Source organism: Zingiber officinale, chromosome 10A (genome assembly GCF_018446385.1).
Source record: "Zingiber officinale cultivar Zhangliang chromosome 10A, Zo_v1.1, whole genome shotgun sequence".
Classification (NCBI taxonomy): domain Eukaryota; kingdom Viridiplantae; phylum Streptophyta; class Magnoliopsida; order Zingiberales; family Zingiberaceae; genus Zingiber; species Zingiber officinale.
The window spans coordinates 97,085,834-97,100,681 of record NC_056004.1 but is presented as its reverse complement, the minus strand read 5'-3'; the positions used below and the strand labels follow the sequence as shown (position 1 = coordinate 97,100,681).

General features: G+C 37.7%; 1 protein-coding gene across 3 annotated transcripts; it reads left to right on the top strand.

Moving 5' to 3' along the window:
- The first annotated feature begins 4,452 nt into the window (after positions 1-4,452).
- On the top strand, positions 4,453-13,911 carry LOC122027689 (DNA-directed RNA polymerase III subunit RPC5-like). Of its 3 annotated transcripts, XM_042586694.1 has the most exons (11): positions 4,453-5,048; positions 5,753-5,821; positions 5,965-6,072; positions 6,941-7,006; positions 8,305-8,463; positions 9,208-9,252; positions 11,045-11,151; positions 11,282-11,353; positions 12,674-12,725; positions 13,422-13,430; positions 13,513-13,752. In XM_042586694.1, exons 1-11 carry the CDS (start codon positions 4,458-4,460, stop codon positions 13,606-13,608), a joined length of 1,374 nt encoding a protein of 457 aa, XP_042442628.1. In that variant the 5' UTR covers positions 4,453-4,457; the 3' UTR covers positions 13,609-13,752. The 3 variants fall into 3 exon arrangements, with proteins under 3 accessions (XP_042442628.1, XP_042442627.1, XP_042442626.1); XM_042586693.1 differs by having other exon boundaries at positions 8,305-8,454; positions 13,422-13,911; XM_042586692.1 differs by having other exon boundaries at positions 13,422-13,911.
- Positions 13,912-14,848: the final 937 nt, after the last annotated feature.

The following is a 14,848-nucleotide window of genomic DNA, read 5'->3' as shown; positions in this document are numbered from 1 at the left end:
AACCACTAGGCACATTTTACTCTTTCAAGGAGTAAATAATAGTTCCATTTCATTTTCAAAGGTTAACAAAAACCTTGAAAATGCTCCTTGAGTATCAATTTCCTCAAAGTTGGGTTAACTACCCTTCTAATTGGAGTTGACACTCTCTAACCCATTTATGGGGTAGAGAAGATGCTCCTAGGAACCCAACACCTATTGATGCTCCTTGGATGCTCTAGGTACTCACTAGGGATAACTTCCCTAGATACCTTCCTAGTGACCTTGTTGGGCTTCTTAGAAGCCTTGGTCACATTTTCTAGGTCAACCCTAGGGATAGCCTCCCTTGTTACCTTGTTAGTGACTTTCTTAGACTTCTTAGAAGTCTTAGTCACTTTGGTTGCAAAAATACTCTTAGGGATGACTTCCCTAGTATTTTTGACTTGACCACTAAACCTAGGGTTTGTTCCATAACTATATGGAACCCTATGATAACTAGGCACATCCTTCTTAGCCTTTGGTTTGTATCCCAAACCTCTATGACTATTTGATGACTTTGACTTTCCTAGCCCTAGGTTTTGCTCATTTTGCCCTTTTAGGATATTTTCCATCCTTTTTAGGGTCTTTTCCAATTTATCAAGTCTTGATCTCAAGACTTGATTTTCTATCATTAAATCCTTAGAATTTGGTTTTTCATTAAGTCCATGAGCATTCTGGTTTCTAGGCTTGTATCTAAAATCCTTAGAGTTATTGCCTAGACTTTTACCTACATTCCTAACCCTAGGAGTGATAGTCTTAGCATGTAGGGCCACATGCTTTTCCTTAAAGCCCTCATGCTTTCTATTCTTATGGTAAATTGCATTAAAATGATAAAAGTTAGACCTATCATGCTTTTTACCATAATGTAAAGGAGTAGGCTCAATAAATGTTACCTTCTTCTTTACCTTGGAGGCTCTCCCTTGACTAGTGCCTCCTTGAGCTTTGACCCTTTTCTTCCCCTTGGGGCATTGACTACGATAATGCCCCTTTTGATTGCAAGAGAAGCATATAATATGCTCCTTGCTCTTCTTTGTGTTGGGGATGGTCTCCTTGGGCTTCACCTTGCCCTTTTGTGCCACTTGGCCCTTCTTCTTGGCTAATTTAGGGCACTTGCTCTTGTAGTGCCCATGTTCCCTACATTCAAAGCATATAATATGATTTTTATTATTAATTGAAATATTTATACCTTTGCTTGTAGGGGTGGCATCTTTTTCTTTGGATCCGGAGGTAGAAGCTTCCTCTTGATCGGACCTTGATTCTCCTCCATTTGATTTTTCTTGACTTGTGGAGGTAGAAGCTTCTTCCTCCTCTTCTTCTCTTGACCCGGATGTAGAAGCTTCTTCTTGATCCGGGTTCACCAAGGATTGCTCCCCCTCAATCCTAGAGGTGGAGGCTTCATCATCTTGAATATGAAACAAGGAGTATGCTCCCTCCTTGTTCCCTTCGTTGCATTCCCTTGAGGATGAAGCTTCTTGGATTTCCTCTTCTTCGGAGGTTGAGCATCTCTCAACCTCGGAATCCTCCTCTTGGTCTTGCTCCAAAGAGTCACCCTCTCTAGATTCTGCTTGCTCTTGTACAGTGGAGGGGATCTCTTCATGAAGCTTGGCCAATTTGCTCCATAAATCCTTTGCATCTTCAAATTCTCCAATTTTGCAAAGGATGGTGCTTGGCAATAAATTGACCAATAGCTTGGTCACTTTGTCATTGGCCTCGCACCTTTGGATTTTCTCCGAGCTCCATTTGCTTTTCTTGAGAAGCTTGCCCTTGGAGTTTGTTGGAGCTTCGAAGCCTTCCATTAGAGCAAACCATTGCTCTATCTCCATCATAAGAAAGGTTTCGATTCTTGATTTCCAAGAATCGAAGCTTGTGGATGTGTATGGTGGAGCCACCCTTGTGTCAAATCCAAGTCCATCTTGGAATTGCATCTTGAAGTTGAGCTTGATAAAATCTTGAACTTGAAAAATTTGCTCCAACTTCTTCACCCTCTAGCTTTTCTTGATATGCTTGACCCTTCCGGCGATGATTCCGGTGAAGAGCGGCCTTGCTCTGATACCACTTGTTAGGACCAAAAGTAGCTAGAGGGGGGGGGGGGTGAATAGCTCGTCGCGTTCGCTCGGTGCGCTTCGTTGCTTGGCATTGCTTGTTTCTTCTTGAATGTGCAGCGGAAAATACAGAAACAAACACAAACACGCTAACACTAGGATTTTACTTGGTATTCACCTCACAAGAGGTGACTAATCCAAGGACCCACACCAACGCACACACCCTCCACTATGAATAACACTCCTTTATGGTAACTACCAAAGGCGGAGAAGCCCTACAACACTCTCAATACAAGAAGAAGAAAGGGAAATACAAGTTAAGCAAAAGCTTACAAGATGTGCAGTAAAAACCCTAACCCTAACTTCTTCCTCTTGCAATAGATCCGCCTCTTGACTTGGAAAGCCTCCAAGAACCTTCAAGAACCGCGATCACGTGCTTGTAGAGAGCGTGGAGGACCTGGAATTCGAGAAGAGCTCGAAGAGATGCCGAAGACCACGCCGCTGCGGCTTTAAACCCGACGCGGTCGGATCCCGATCGATTCAATGTTCCAATCGTCGGAGGCTTGATCGATCCACGGATCGATCCGAGCGTCTGATTTCGACGCCCGGATCAATCCACGGATCGATCCAGCGCTTATCGCGCGAAGCAGCATCGTCCCGATCGATCGGCTGATCGATCAGGACCTCTGGATCGATCCACGGATCGATCCAGAAGCTCTCTGTTCGCTGGGAAGAATCTGGATCGATCCACTGATCGATCCAGAGCCTGGATCGATCCACGGATCGATCCAGCACTTGGTTTTTGCCCAAAACCAAGTCCCAAACCTCCCTAACCAACATCCGGTCAACCTTGACCTGTTGGTACATCATGCCTAGCATCTGGTCACTCCCTTGACCTGCCAGGACTCCCCACCAAGTGTCCGGTCAATCCCTTTGACCCACTTGGACTTTTACTCGTCGTGCCAAGTATCCGGTCACTCCCTTGACCTACTTGGACTTCCCAACACCAGATGTCCGATCATCCTTGATCCATCTGGATTTCCTTTGTCTGGCTTCACTCACCAGGGTTTTCCATCTGCCTAGCTTCACTCACTAGGACTTTCATCTGCCTAGCTTCACTCACTAGGACTTTCATCTGCCTAGCTTCACTCACTAGGACTTTCATCTGCCTAGCTTCACTCACTAGGACTTTCACCTGGCTTCACTCACTAGGATTTCCTTCTGCCTAGCTTCACTCACTAGGACTTCCTTCTGCCTGACATGCCAGTTAGGACTTCCTAGTCAAGTATCCGGTCAACCTTGACCTACTTAACTCTTCTTCGATCAATATCTTATTGTCAAACATCTAAACCCAAACCAAGACTCAGCTTGGTTAACCAGGTCAACCTTGACCTGAGGGATGTTGCACCAACACTATATCCCTTATATAAATTCATTTGGGATCACTTCAAAAGGTTCATTTTATCAATCTTATATGTCACCTTGCTTGACTAATAAAGAGTAGCCAACACTTGAGACGAAACCTCTTCATAGGAGCTACTATTAGACTAAAGTTCAATCTCAATGGTTAGCGTCCTATATGTTAACATAGTTAATATAGTTAGTATCTACATGTATAGTTGTTACAATAGATCTTGGAATTAATTTCTAATCGATACTAAATGTCTCACCGGATGTTTGACTTTTCTCGTGCAAAGAGCTACTATAATATAGTAAATATTCCATCATAATTTATCTCCTTTTAAAAAATATAAAAGCGTCCTAAAAGAATCGCTACTCCTACTTTTACTACAATCTCAATGGTTAGTAGATATCTTCAACAACACAACTAGAAGAAAGGCCCTCTCCAATATTGGTACCACACTTCCCAAGGCATTTGCCATGATCAATCAAAAGGTTTTCCCCATACCTTCCCTTTACTACTTAGTACTGTTCTTGCTGTTGCTGCTGCTTGTTTTGATCTCACACCATTATTTCTTGGTATCAATAAAATAGGTCAAGTTTCAGAAGAAGAAAGAAACAAACAAGCTAAAGCAAGGCAGTGGAGGTAGGTCAATGAGGTTATCAATAAAATAGGTCAAGTTTCAGAAGGCATTAAATAGATTCTTGGATTGTCAAATTTACTATATAATTTATTCTTTCATTAGATACAATATGAGTTTCAAATTTTATGTTAAACATTTATTAAGCTTCATGAATTTAAAGAAACTTTCACTTTTGGATAGAATTATCTTTAGTTTAGACTTCTCACTGCCTCATAATTCATTCTTAAATATTTTCCTTACTTGGAATTTACTCTTTTATTTTTTTTTCTTGTTTGGAATTTATTTTTCCAAAACTTCCTTTTATCTAGAGATCCTTTGTTACCGATCGGGTTTGGTTGCGACTCCAAAATTTGACATGGTTCGGTCGGATCCGGGTCAATTAGTTTGGCTCGACCGGGTTGCGTTGATCCAGTCGCCGGTTCACCGGTACGTCTTCTGCAATCGCGAGGGTTTAACTTCGAGCGCCTTCGATAACCGTTTGGAACTCACACATACGCAAGGCGCCTTCGAGGAGGAGAGGAGAGGAGAGGAGAGGAGAGGCGAGAGAGACATGGACGGAGGCGACGATGGCATCGATCCCTCCGCCGGAGCCGCGTCGGACCTCGACATGGCCCTCGATCTCGACCTCGACCGCGGTGCATCCCAGCGCCCCGCGCGCTCCGCCCGCTTCCAGCCGAAGATGAAGGGCAAGGTCAAGATCGAGGCCCCAACCCGGGTTAAGCCCGACCCCGACACCGGCCCTCCCGCCCCAGACCCCGTCAAGGAGGATCCTGGACTTGGCTCTTCGTCTCAAGGTCCCTCGTCATCCCGACCGGACGCTGAGGTCGCAGCGAGCTGTGCGATGGACGTCGATGGAGGTTTCGAGGAGGAAGTGGAAGAGGAGGATCCCGTGGTTCGCGAGATTGACGTATTCTGTTCTCCAGCTCCTCTCGATGTGGATTCCTATGTAAGTCTTTCCTTGTCTACTATCTTAAGTTTGGAAGTCCATTGTTGCAAGTTTGCTGATTAAGTCTCAAGGCATAGGTGCCGTCACTGTCATTTTGGCTTGGTGTTGTGTGCATTGTCTGGAACCTAAAAAGAGATTGTAATGTCTTGTCAAAAATGAGATTTCAGGAAATTGGACCTCAGTTTTAGTATTTGGGGGAATGGAATGGAATGAAATGCTGTTCATTCTGGTCCTTACCCGTGATTAGGAAATTAACTTTTTTACCTTCATGGTTATACTTATCTGTCAGTTCTTTATGGAGTTGGGAAATCCCAACTTTTGCAAGCTAGAACTTCTTCTCCTTGATATTTTAAGCAGCCCAAACAAATAAGCTTATTGGAAATATGTGTTTTTTTTTTTCATTTTAGTTGTTTGCCTCTCTTGCTGCTGATTGCTGCCTCTGCTATTTTGCACGCTCCCCCCCTCTCTACCCAACATAGATAGTAACAAAGAACTTATTTCTTTCAATGAGGACCTAAATAAGCATCAGCATTGTCTCTTAAGATAGTCAGGACTATGTAGTCTCAGTGACGAGGGACAAGCAATACAATCTTGATGTTGTTATCAACTGCACGTAGTTTCATATGGATTTCGGTTGTCTCAAATGAACACTACTTTCAATCATATTTAATATACGATTCATTTATAAACTTTTTCTTTTTCAGCTATATATTTTGCAGTATGTACATAGACCTTCTTGGAGACCATACGAATTGAATGAAAGATGTGAAAAGGTATGTTCAGTAGATTCAGTTTCAAGTGTAGTTTCCTTTTTTAGTTTTTTTTGTTGAGATTGTTGTATACATTTATTCAGATCTTTCTATATGTTTATTTTGCATTATTATAACCTTTCTTTGACTATTTTTTGTTGTTTCAGGTTCGAGTGAAGCCAACAAAATCAAAGATTGAGATAGATTTGAGTCTGAATATTGATAGTGAGAACTATGACCAAGATGTTTCTGGTCCCCTAAGGTTAGAGAAGCAGGTGGAGAACTATATGACCTTCTATTTCTACTCTTTCTTATTGCTGGATACTCATAATAAAAGTCATTTACACTGCTGAGAATGTAGCTGAATCTATGGCAAACATTACTGTAGTCTGACTTTTAATCGTCAATGGCCATTATGCTTTAGATTCATTAAATTTTGCTTTGATTGGTGTTTTCTCTTAGTCTTCACATGTAACATATTGTATAATTGCAGATTTTACTTTGTTGGTGTTTTCTCTTAGTCCTCACATGTAACATATTGTTTCACGGAGATGTAGGTATTTAATTAATTAAGTGTGTTATCCCATTCATTGCCATCCCTATATATATCTACATAATTGCATATACATAGTTATTGTATGCTTTATATGTTTGGATAACGTGGCTAAATATAGAAGATCACAAATGAGTCTTAGACAAGCTTTTAAACAAATCTATTCATAAACTATTCATTGGCATTCCTCATTCCATGAACATTAAGCTTGAATTCACAAAAATCTTTTTTTTTTATCCATTCTTTATGTATGTAAATTAATATAAACAAGCTCTCATTAAGTTGGTTCATAGACGTTTTATGCATTTACAACCCTAGTTTTGTGGACTGGGTTATATTTTTAATGGATTGGCTTTATTTATTTGTTTTTCATTTTCACTTATCCTGATATTTTATGCTTCAACATATCTTCCTTTCCTACCTGGTTTTGTTTCACCTCTGAGTTCATTGGCATCAAACATAGTGACATTTCAGAGCACTTCAAATAATTGCTAGATAACTAATTTTATAAACTTAAGTAATAAACGAAGGTTAATTGTTTTGCAAAGTCAGCTTTTCTTCAACCTGACAGTTAAATTGAACTTTCCCAGATTTTGTCTTCATCACTGGCACCTTCATTAGCTAGTTATGCTATTGGGATTTTGGATGGAAACCAGGTACCTTCTTTTGCTTAAATTGGAACAAAGTTCACATTTTTCTTTGAGAAAAATGAAAATTGATTTTTGCAAATTACCAGATTTTCTATTCATCCTAACAAACTTAAAATTTCATTTAAGCTTTGTTTTAGTCAACATGGATGTGTTTTATGATATGAGTATTCTAGATGCCCTTGGAAATTCTATATCAGATGGCCTTGCAAATTACATATCACTAGCAGATGGGTTTGATACTTTGATTTGTTAAGTACTAGATATTTGCTTAAAGAATACATAAAGGTTATAATGGGAATTTAACTATAAATTTTGAAACTTTGCTTGGGCGCATTTATCTTATCTTATTACAGGGTCTATAACTACAAATTACATATCATTTTCCTTAAGTGTTTAAAGATTGATGTTAGATGTGCCATAAAGAAAGCAAAATTTTACTCATTTGCATTCCACCTGATCAAAACGATCAACTATCTTTATACAATATCTTTGTCTAATTTGCTTCAAATAGATTACTACTCTACATGAGTATTAATCTTAGAACAATCTTTTTACACAACTACCCGCTTTCACTGATAAGCTCATAGCCTGGTCACTATTTAGTACTAAAAATTTAACTTCTTTGAGCAAGGACTTTAATGATGAACAAAAGGATGCAATCTCTCTTTTAGAGTTATAGGTTCAATTTATTTACCTGGTAAATAGGAGCAAAATGACTTAATCTTTGTTTCCTGGAAGGAGTATGGGAACAGGAGAAAGAAAAGAGGTGAGATAGAGATGGAAAATGAAAGGAAGAGAAGAATAGTTTTTCTATAGGTGATATATATATATATATATATATATATATATATATATATATATATATATGCTATAACATGTTCATCTTGTTCCAAAGTCATAGATTGGAGATGCAACAGACAGGCTCATAGTTTAGGGCAGAGGCCAAGCTGACGGTGAGGGGAGACAAGGTGTCTCTCTGCATTTATAATTTTTTCTCTAGATGGATAAATTTTGAGGGGAGAAAAATTTTCTTCTAGTTCCTTTTCATATCCTGGTTCCTTCAAAGGAAACGCTTTTTTTTCTCCTTGTTATTTTACTTTCTCAAAGAAACAAAACTTTAATCATGGGTTTCGTTGTCATACTCGATGGAAAGCGTTGCTTACATCTCTCATATTATTTCTTATTTTTGGTTGCTTTTGAGTTTTTAGTTGATGGTGTATATGTTGTGTTCTGTTTGACTTTCTGCATCAATGACCTAGATTTTGTCCAAGAAAACTTATTTTTCTTAATCTCATTACTTGCAGTTACACTTAAATCCTGTCCATGCAGTTGTCCAACTTCGTCCATCAATGACACACTTAAATCCTGAGATGAAAGAAAATGTGCAGACTGCGGAATCAAGTACAAAATCTGACACCAATGCTGTTGATTCACCTGGGTTATCCATCAAGCAGGTGAATTTTGTATGCTAACTCCCCTGCTCCTGAAAAAAAAATTACTTCCTCTGAAAAAGCTCTTTTATAATATATTGTCCCCTGGGTTATAGATATGTTTATGGCATTTTCATTTGAAGACTTTTTGATCTTTTCCCAGAAAATTCTTGCACAGCTATACACTTGTACATACATTCATCTTCTCTCTTTCCATGTTCGCTTATTCTTCTTATTTGAATCCTTTTTCATTCGCTAGAGAACTTGTTTAGACTTGTTTAGAATCATCTACTTCTCGTTGGTCACATGTGGTGTTGTGCAGCTGAAGCTGGAATTAAAAAAGTTTGCTGAGGCATCTACTATGCACAATTGATTCTTGTTGCATGCAATCGTATGGTGACAATGTACTAGATGACAACATTGTGCGCACAAGGCCATACTATGTTGGAGTGAGGACTTGCAGTGGAGCCCCAAATTCCTCTTTTCCTACCTTGGCAATAGTGGTAATGAAGGCCTTTTGCGCTGACACAATGATAAGAGGGGTGAGATGGTCAAAGGATGAGGGACAACATCTCCTCTAAAGGAAATAGTATATTGCATATGATGATAGGTTAACCACTTTGTGTACATAGGACTTTCCCTATTTATATTAATTTCTCAAGCATATACATACTCTCTTTAGTACATCAAGAATCTATGACTTGGGCTGGTTTTAATTTTTAATATTTAAATAGTGTTGTACTGAAATTTTCATTTTTTTTTTCTTCTTCTGATCAGGAAAGGTTTGGCCATGCCAGTTTAAATAAAGGAGAAAATGATGAGGTTGGAAGCTCCTTGTACCTCACTACACATTTGATTAGTTTTCTTTGTTTGATTCTTGTCTCTTAAATTGTTTGTTTGTTCAATTAAAATTGATTAATTTCAAACTTAGATATGATAATTCAAGCATAATTTCAATCAAAGTTCTCAATCTTGTATATGGAAGGAACCACTTACATAGGTTGTGATTCATCATTGAAGTAACTAAATTTTCTGCTTTGGAATTCCATTTTAAGTTCTCAATTATCTTCTTTGTTAATGAAGCATGCAATGTTATCCAACAAACGTTTAGAGAGGAGGAATAAAGGGGTGATTTATAATATGAAGAGACGTGTGAAGTCAACAAGCCAAAGCTAATATATGTTTTGTATTTTTATCATTACTTTTTCACACAACATCAATGAATATTTCCATAGGATGCAATAGTGAGCTACATTGACTTAAAAGATCCCTTCGTTTTCTCTCTAGGAACAACTACCTATTGTTTGTTTCCCCATTAGATTATGGCTTAACAAGGCTTATAATTTCAAACTGTGTCGTAGTTTCAATCTCTAATCGAAACGAGATAGTTTTGGTATTATATCATGTGGTGCTAGTATCGAAACAATATAGTAATATACATATTTTCAATGTGCATATGTACATACTATAACATATATCATAGTTTGTGCATGTATATATATATATTCTTAAATTTTTTTCCGTTGTTCCTCCCATTATTAATCTCGAAATTGTTATCATTAAAACCTGTCACCCTGCCCTGACATGTTCTAAAATTTGCTAGGCGCTAGTCGGGCAGACCAGCGCCTAGCGCCTAGGCCGCCTAAGCGGGGATTAGGCACCACTAGGCGGATTCCATAGTATCAACATAAATTACATAATAAATCACATTCTATAATTCGAACACAATAAATCAAATTTAAAATGAATTTAAAATTACAAAACTAATAAAATATCACAAATTTATTCCATTTTCCCTTCTTTATAATTTTCAACAACTTGTTCTTCATTGGACACAAACTCAATATCATCGTTGGACACAAACTTAAGGTTACATTTCAATTTTGTTTTAAATTGGGCTTTAAATTTAAAAGCCCAAACTTATAAAAAATTCATGAAAATCCTGTACTATTTCCGCGGCGTATAGACGATTCGACCGATTAGTCGGCGCCTAGGGCCGCCTAGTCCCGCCTAGGCGCTAAATCCGCCTAGGCTGGTCTGCTAGCATATTTTCGATGCGGCTGATTAGCGCCTAGCGCCTAGGCACCACCTAGGCAACCGCTTAGGCTGATTTTTAGAACATTGTGCCGTGTTGGACCTTTGTCAGCCCACTTTTATCATATTGGCCTTGGAAGCCCATGAACTCCCCTCTGACCACCAACTCTGCTGATGTGGGACATCTATGACACTAGTCGAACTTGAAGTATGCTTAGGTTTACCTTTCTTCTCCTCTCCTCATAACCTTGCACTAATTTGGTGTTCATGGAAGACTCAACCGAGGAGTTGCGTGGTGCTAGGTGTTCTATGTGCTGGTTGGCAGATGGAACAAAATATTCTTCCCACGCCAATTGGCACTAAATGAAATCTTAAACCGTGCTTAACAGTTTTCAGAGTTGAAGTGACTTCCTAGTTTATCTGCCTTGTGTTTTCCATTGAATTCTTTGAAGAAATAGATTCTCTGATAGCTTTACCTGCTAACCTGTATTGGATGGTGGTTCTTATTGTGAACTTCTTACTGCTGAATTGCTAGAATATGTTTTGTGATGCTAAACCGATTTCATTGCTCTGTCTGCAGCCATGGGTGTCATTAGAATATCATCCAATTGATAGCCACCTTACAGAAAGATACCATCAGAAAATGATTTCAGAAGATCATCATCAAATTCCATTTACGATGAAACCGTGAGACCTCAAACTAGAGAACTACCCAAGTTGATTTTTTTTATGTTATTTCCTTCTCATTAATACTCCAAACCTTTTCATATATGTGATTTAGATTCCTGACTTTTATCATATTGAATTAATGCTTTAGATCTAATTACGCCGACTTATTGTACCCTGGAACATCAACAAACAGTAAGACAACAAAAGTTTCTTCATTAAGGTAAGGTTTCCAGCTATGATCTTTTGCTTGTGTTTCAATTCGCAGAATAAGGAATAGGTTTTACCTTTTCTTTGGACTACATTTTGTCACCATTGCTCTTTTTGTATATCAGTTCCATTTATTCAAAGTGAGGTGTTTGATGATTTAACTGTAATAAATATTTCAAAACCCATGCAGATATGCATTGTTCTTTACTCCAAATAACTTGATGCACTTTGAACCTTGTTAATCTCAACTACATGGTCAAGGGGTGAGATACATTGGTCTTTTACACATATTGCAGTTGGAGCCTTCTTTGATGATATTATGATTGATCAAACAAAGAGTTGCCATGCACCTTTCATTTCTAGGAAAATATTCTTTGCTTTGGTTCTTTTCTAGCTCCATTTTAAAACACGGATTATAATTTGAACATCTTATCTACCAAACCTTTTAGTAAGCTTAATTTCATTCACTCCAAGACAATATTTTTTTTTTATTTGTAAACTAAGGTGATAATAACTAGTAACTATCCCATATGTTGAAGTCTTGTACTATGTCAGGCGCTATGGTAGAAACATATCATCTTGATAATGGTACATGTGATCTCTCCTATGTCATGTGTGTTGATATGCAAACACTTGACATCCCTTAGCATGATGCCATGTGTGTTGATATGCAAACACTTGACATCCCTTAGCATGAAGCAATATTTGTCAAGATGAATTTAAATAAAGTTTGATATTTTTTTTAGTTTTTGTCCACACAACATTGTGTCAAAATTTTACCATTTTGGATGGATTAAAAGTCCAGCTAGGAGGTATGGAATGGTATTGTAAAGTTTGCTATTATGAATATAATTACCTTTTCCTCTTCTTCCTTTCTCCACCTCCAATTCACTATTGGTACCGTACATCAGCACGCTCGGCACAATACGGAAATGTGTTGTTTTGTTCAGATATCAAAATTCCAGATATCAAATCTTCAACTCTCCAATAACAACAATGAGATTCTAGGAACTTCCTTCTACTATGAGCTGATCTTTTCTGTCCTCTCTCTCTCAAAAAAAAAAGAAAGGTAGTTGAGTTATTCAACTTTATATATATATATATATATATATATATGGGAATTCTTTTGCTGTGTTCCATGTCAATCACATAACCTACATTCTTGATTTTATATCTGCATTACTTGAAAATTACTAAAACCTCATTTTATCCCACCTTGTATTTCTTTCGCCCCTGTCAGCCATAGCCAGTTGAACTGAATGCTTCTTGAAAATATGATTTCTTATTGTTGATATTGCAACTGCAAAAAAACTGACTCTTCATGTGTCTGTAGGTTCTTGCTCTCACTCCCCTTGGAAGAGCGGTTGAAGAAATGGCTTTCTGAGGTTTAATCTCATTTTGTCCTTAAATTTTATCTGGTTCTGCATTTCTAAGAAGAAAGCAAACATCTTTCATATCTTTTTTGGATTTGATAAGTTTTGCATAAACCGCCTGCCTCCTGCATGTCATTCCTAGGAAGATAAAATAGGAGAAAGAGGAAAAGACTGGGATCAGTTTACTCTATCAGGAGATGAGAGAAGTGGGGAGATAGGGAAGTGGAACCAGGATAAATTGTTCTTACTGTTAGACTGCCTTGTTCAGTTCAATAAATTATTCATATAATCTAAAAGACTGACAAACACCAGAAACACACCAAATAACTAAAATAAAGCTTCCTGTATTACCTATGTGTCAATTGCCACTGAATACCTATCACCATTGTGTCCTATTTGATCATCAGACTTCTGTCTTTAGTTAAGTATCATAGCTACTCCCCTCGCCTGATATATTTCATTATTTTTCTGTATGAGATTCACTTATTCATAATACCGGCTTCCTGATGCATGAGGTTCTTGCAACTGTGCATTTTACGAAGAGTCAATTTGCACAGCTTCTAGATATTTGTGGAGAGGTCTGTTTCATTTCATGATATATTAGCTAGGTCATAATAGAGAAGAGTCGCCATGCTTCAAAGGTTTTCTCTTAATGATTATTCTGATAATACCTTTCATTAATTTGTCATACTCTGCCTCTACATGCAGGTTTCTCAGGTGAATAATTTTAATGCACTCATGGATCTTGCTCCAGATAACTCAAAAGAAGATGTTCTGAAAGTGCTGCTGCATTATGCAGTTTTGGTTCAAGGTTTGTGGATTACAAAGAGCTCCTTGTTGCATGAAGGCGAAGCTGCTCTGTATAGAGACTATCTTCTTTATCTATTCAGTATGAATCCCATAATTCCAACAGACAAATTGAGGATGATAAATTACACTGGTCTAAAATCTATACTTGTTCCATTGGCTACTGAAAGGCGCATCCTCAAGCACTGGAAGTTCAAAGAGTCTACTGATTTTATCTTTATTAGAAACAACCCAGAAATTGTGGATGAGCAGGAACAAGCTTGGTTGGTACGATGGAATAATATTAATACCAATCGTAGGCATAATGATTGTACGAATTTTATTAGGGGCTATTTTATTGGCCTTTAACTGAGCCATTTTGTGACTTTTATTTTAGCCCAAAGATTCCATACCTCTAGGCTTCTCTATTTACTTAAAAGTATATAATGAAGAAATAAGATAATAGTTAACTCAAGGGTTTGCAAATTTCAAGGGGGACAAAATTTCAGAATAATGCATATAAGTAGACTAATAGCACTTAAAATACTTGGCCACATGAACTAAAGTTGTCAATTGACAATTGTTTTTACTACTTCCGTTGGCCTTGACTATAACCTAGTTGTGTCCCTGTAAGGCTGTAAGTTCCAAATTGATTAGAAAATGAATATTTTATTATAATGAGATAAGGAATCAATATTTGTATGTTCTCGGGAAAAAAATTTCCTATACCCCCTTGCTATTTAACAGTTGATCTCATGATTTATCTCCATTCATATAACCTGTGATCCTACATCAAGATTCTATTAAGATTTGCTAGTGACTTTTTTTAGAGAGTTAACTTGAAGGAACAATATGTAGGTTTTTCAAGAATTAGAGAGGAGAAAAATAATGCCCCTTTTCCTTTTTTATTACTATCCTTTTATACATTCCTCTCTTCAACCATTCCTTTTCCTCATTAATGAGGTCATATGTATTTATTACAGAAGAGTAATGAGCGAATACTTGATTCCTTAATTATAAGAGATATTTCACCTGCAAACTTTAAATGAGACTATGATTGAAAAGGATATAATGAATGCACGCGATTAATATTTTGACTCTTCCATCTATTCCCCTTCTTTACGTATCTACAATCTCATTATAAATGAATATTGAAAATGAGCAGTGTTTAAGCATTTAATAGAGGTCACAACAACGCACATAGTTAGTGCAGCGAGTATCCCAAGAGATGACTCGGGATTAGCCTCCCGAGTTATTAGGATGCTTGCGCTATTATCGCACTATTACTCGGTTTCTAAAACCTAAAATGGGTATCAGAGCGCCGAACGGTAGCTCTAAGCTAGACCCAC

What these genes read in the sequence shown, in the direction of transcription:
- LOC122027689 (XM_042586692.1), top strand. Translation starts at nt 4,458, where the DNA reads ATGGTTCGGTCGGATCCGGGTCAATTAGTTTGGCTCGACCGGGTTGCG. An exon ending in GGATTTTGGATGGAAACCAG is followed by an intron (nt 7,007 to 8,304) that starts GTACCTTCTTTT and finishes CATTACTTGCAG; the next exon opens with TTACACTTAAATCCTGTCCA. An exon ending in ATAAAGGAGAAAATGATGAG is followed by an intron (nt 9,253 to 11,044) that starts GTTGGAAGCTCC and finishes CTCTGTCTGCAG; the next exon opens with CCATGGGTGTCATTAGAATA.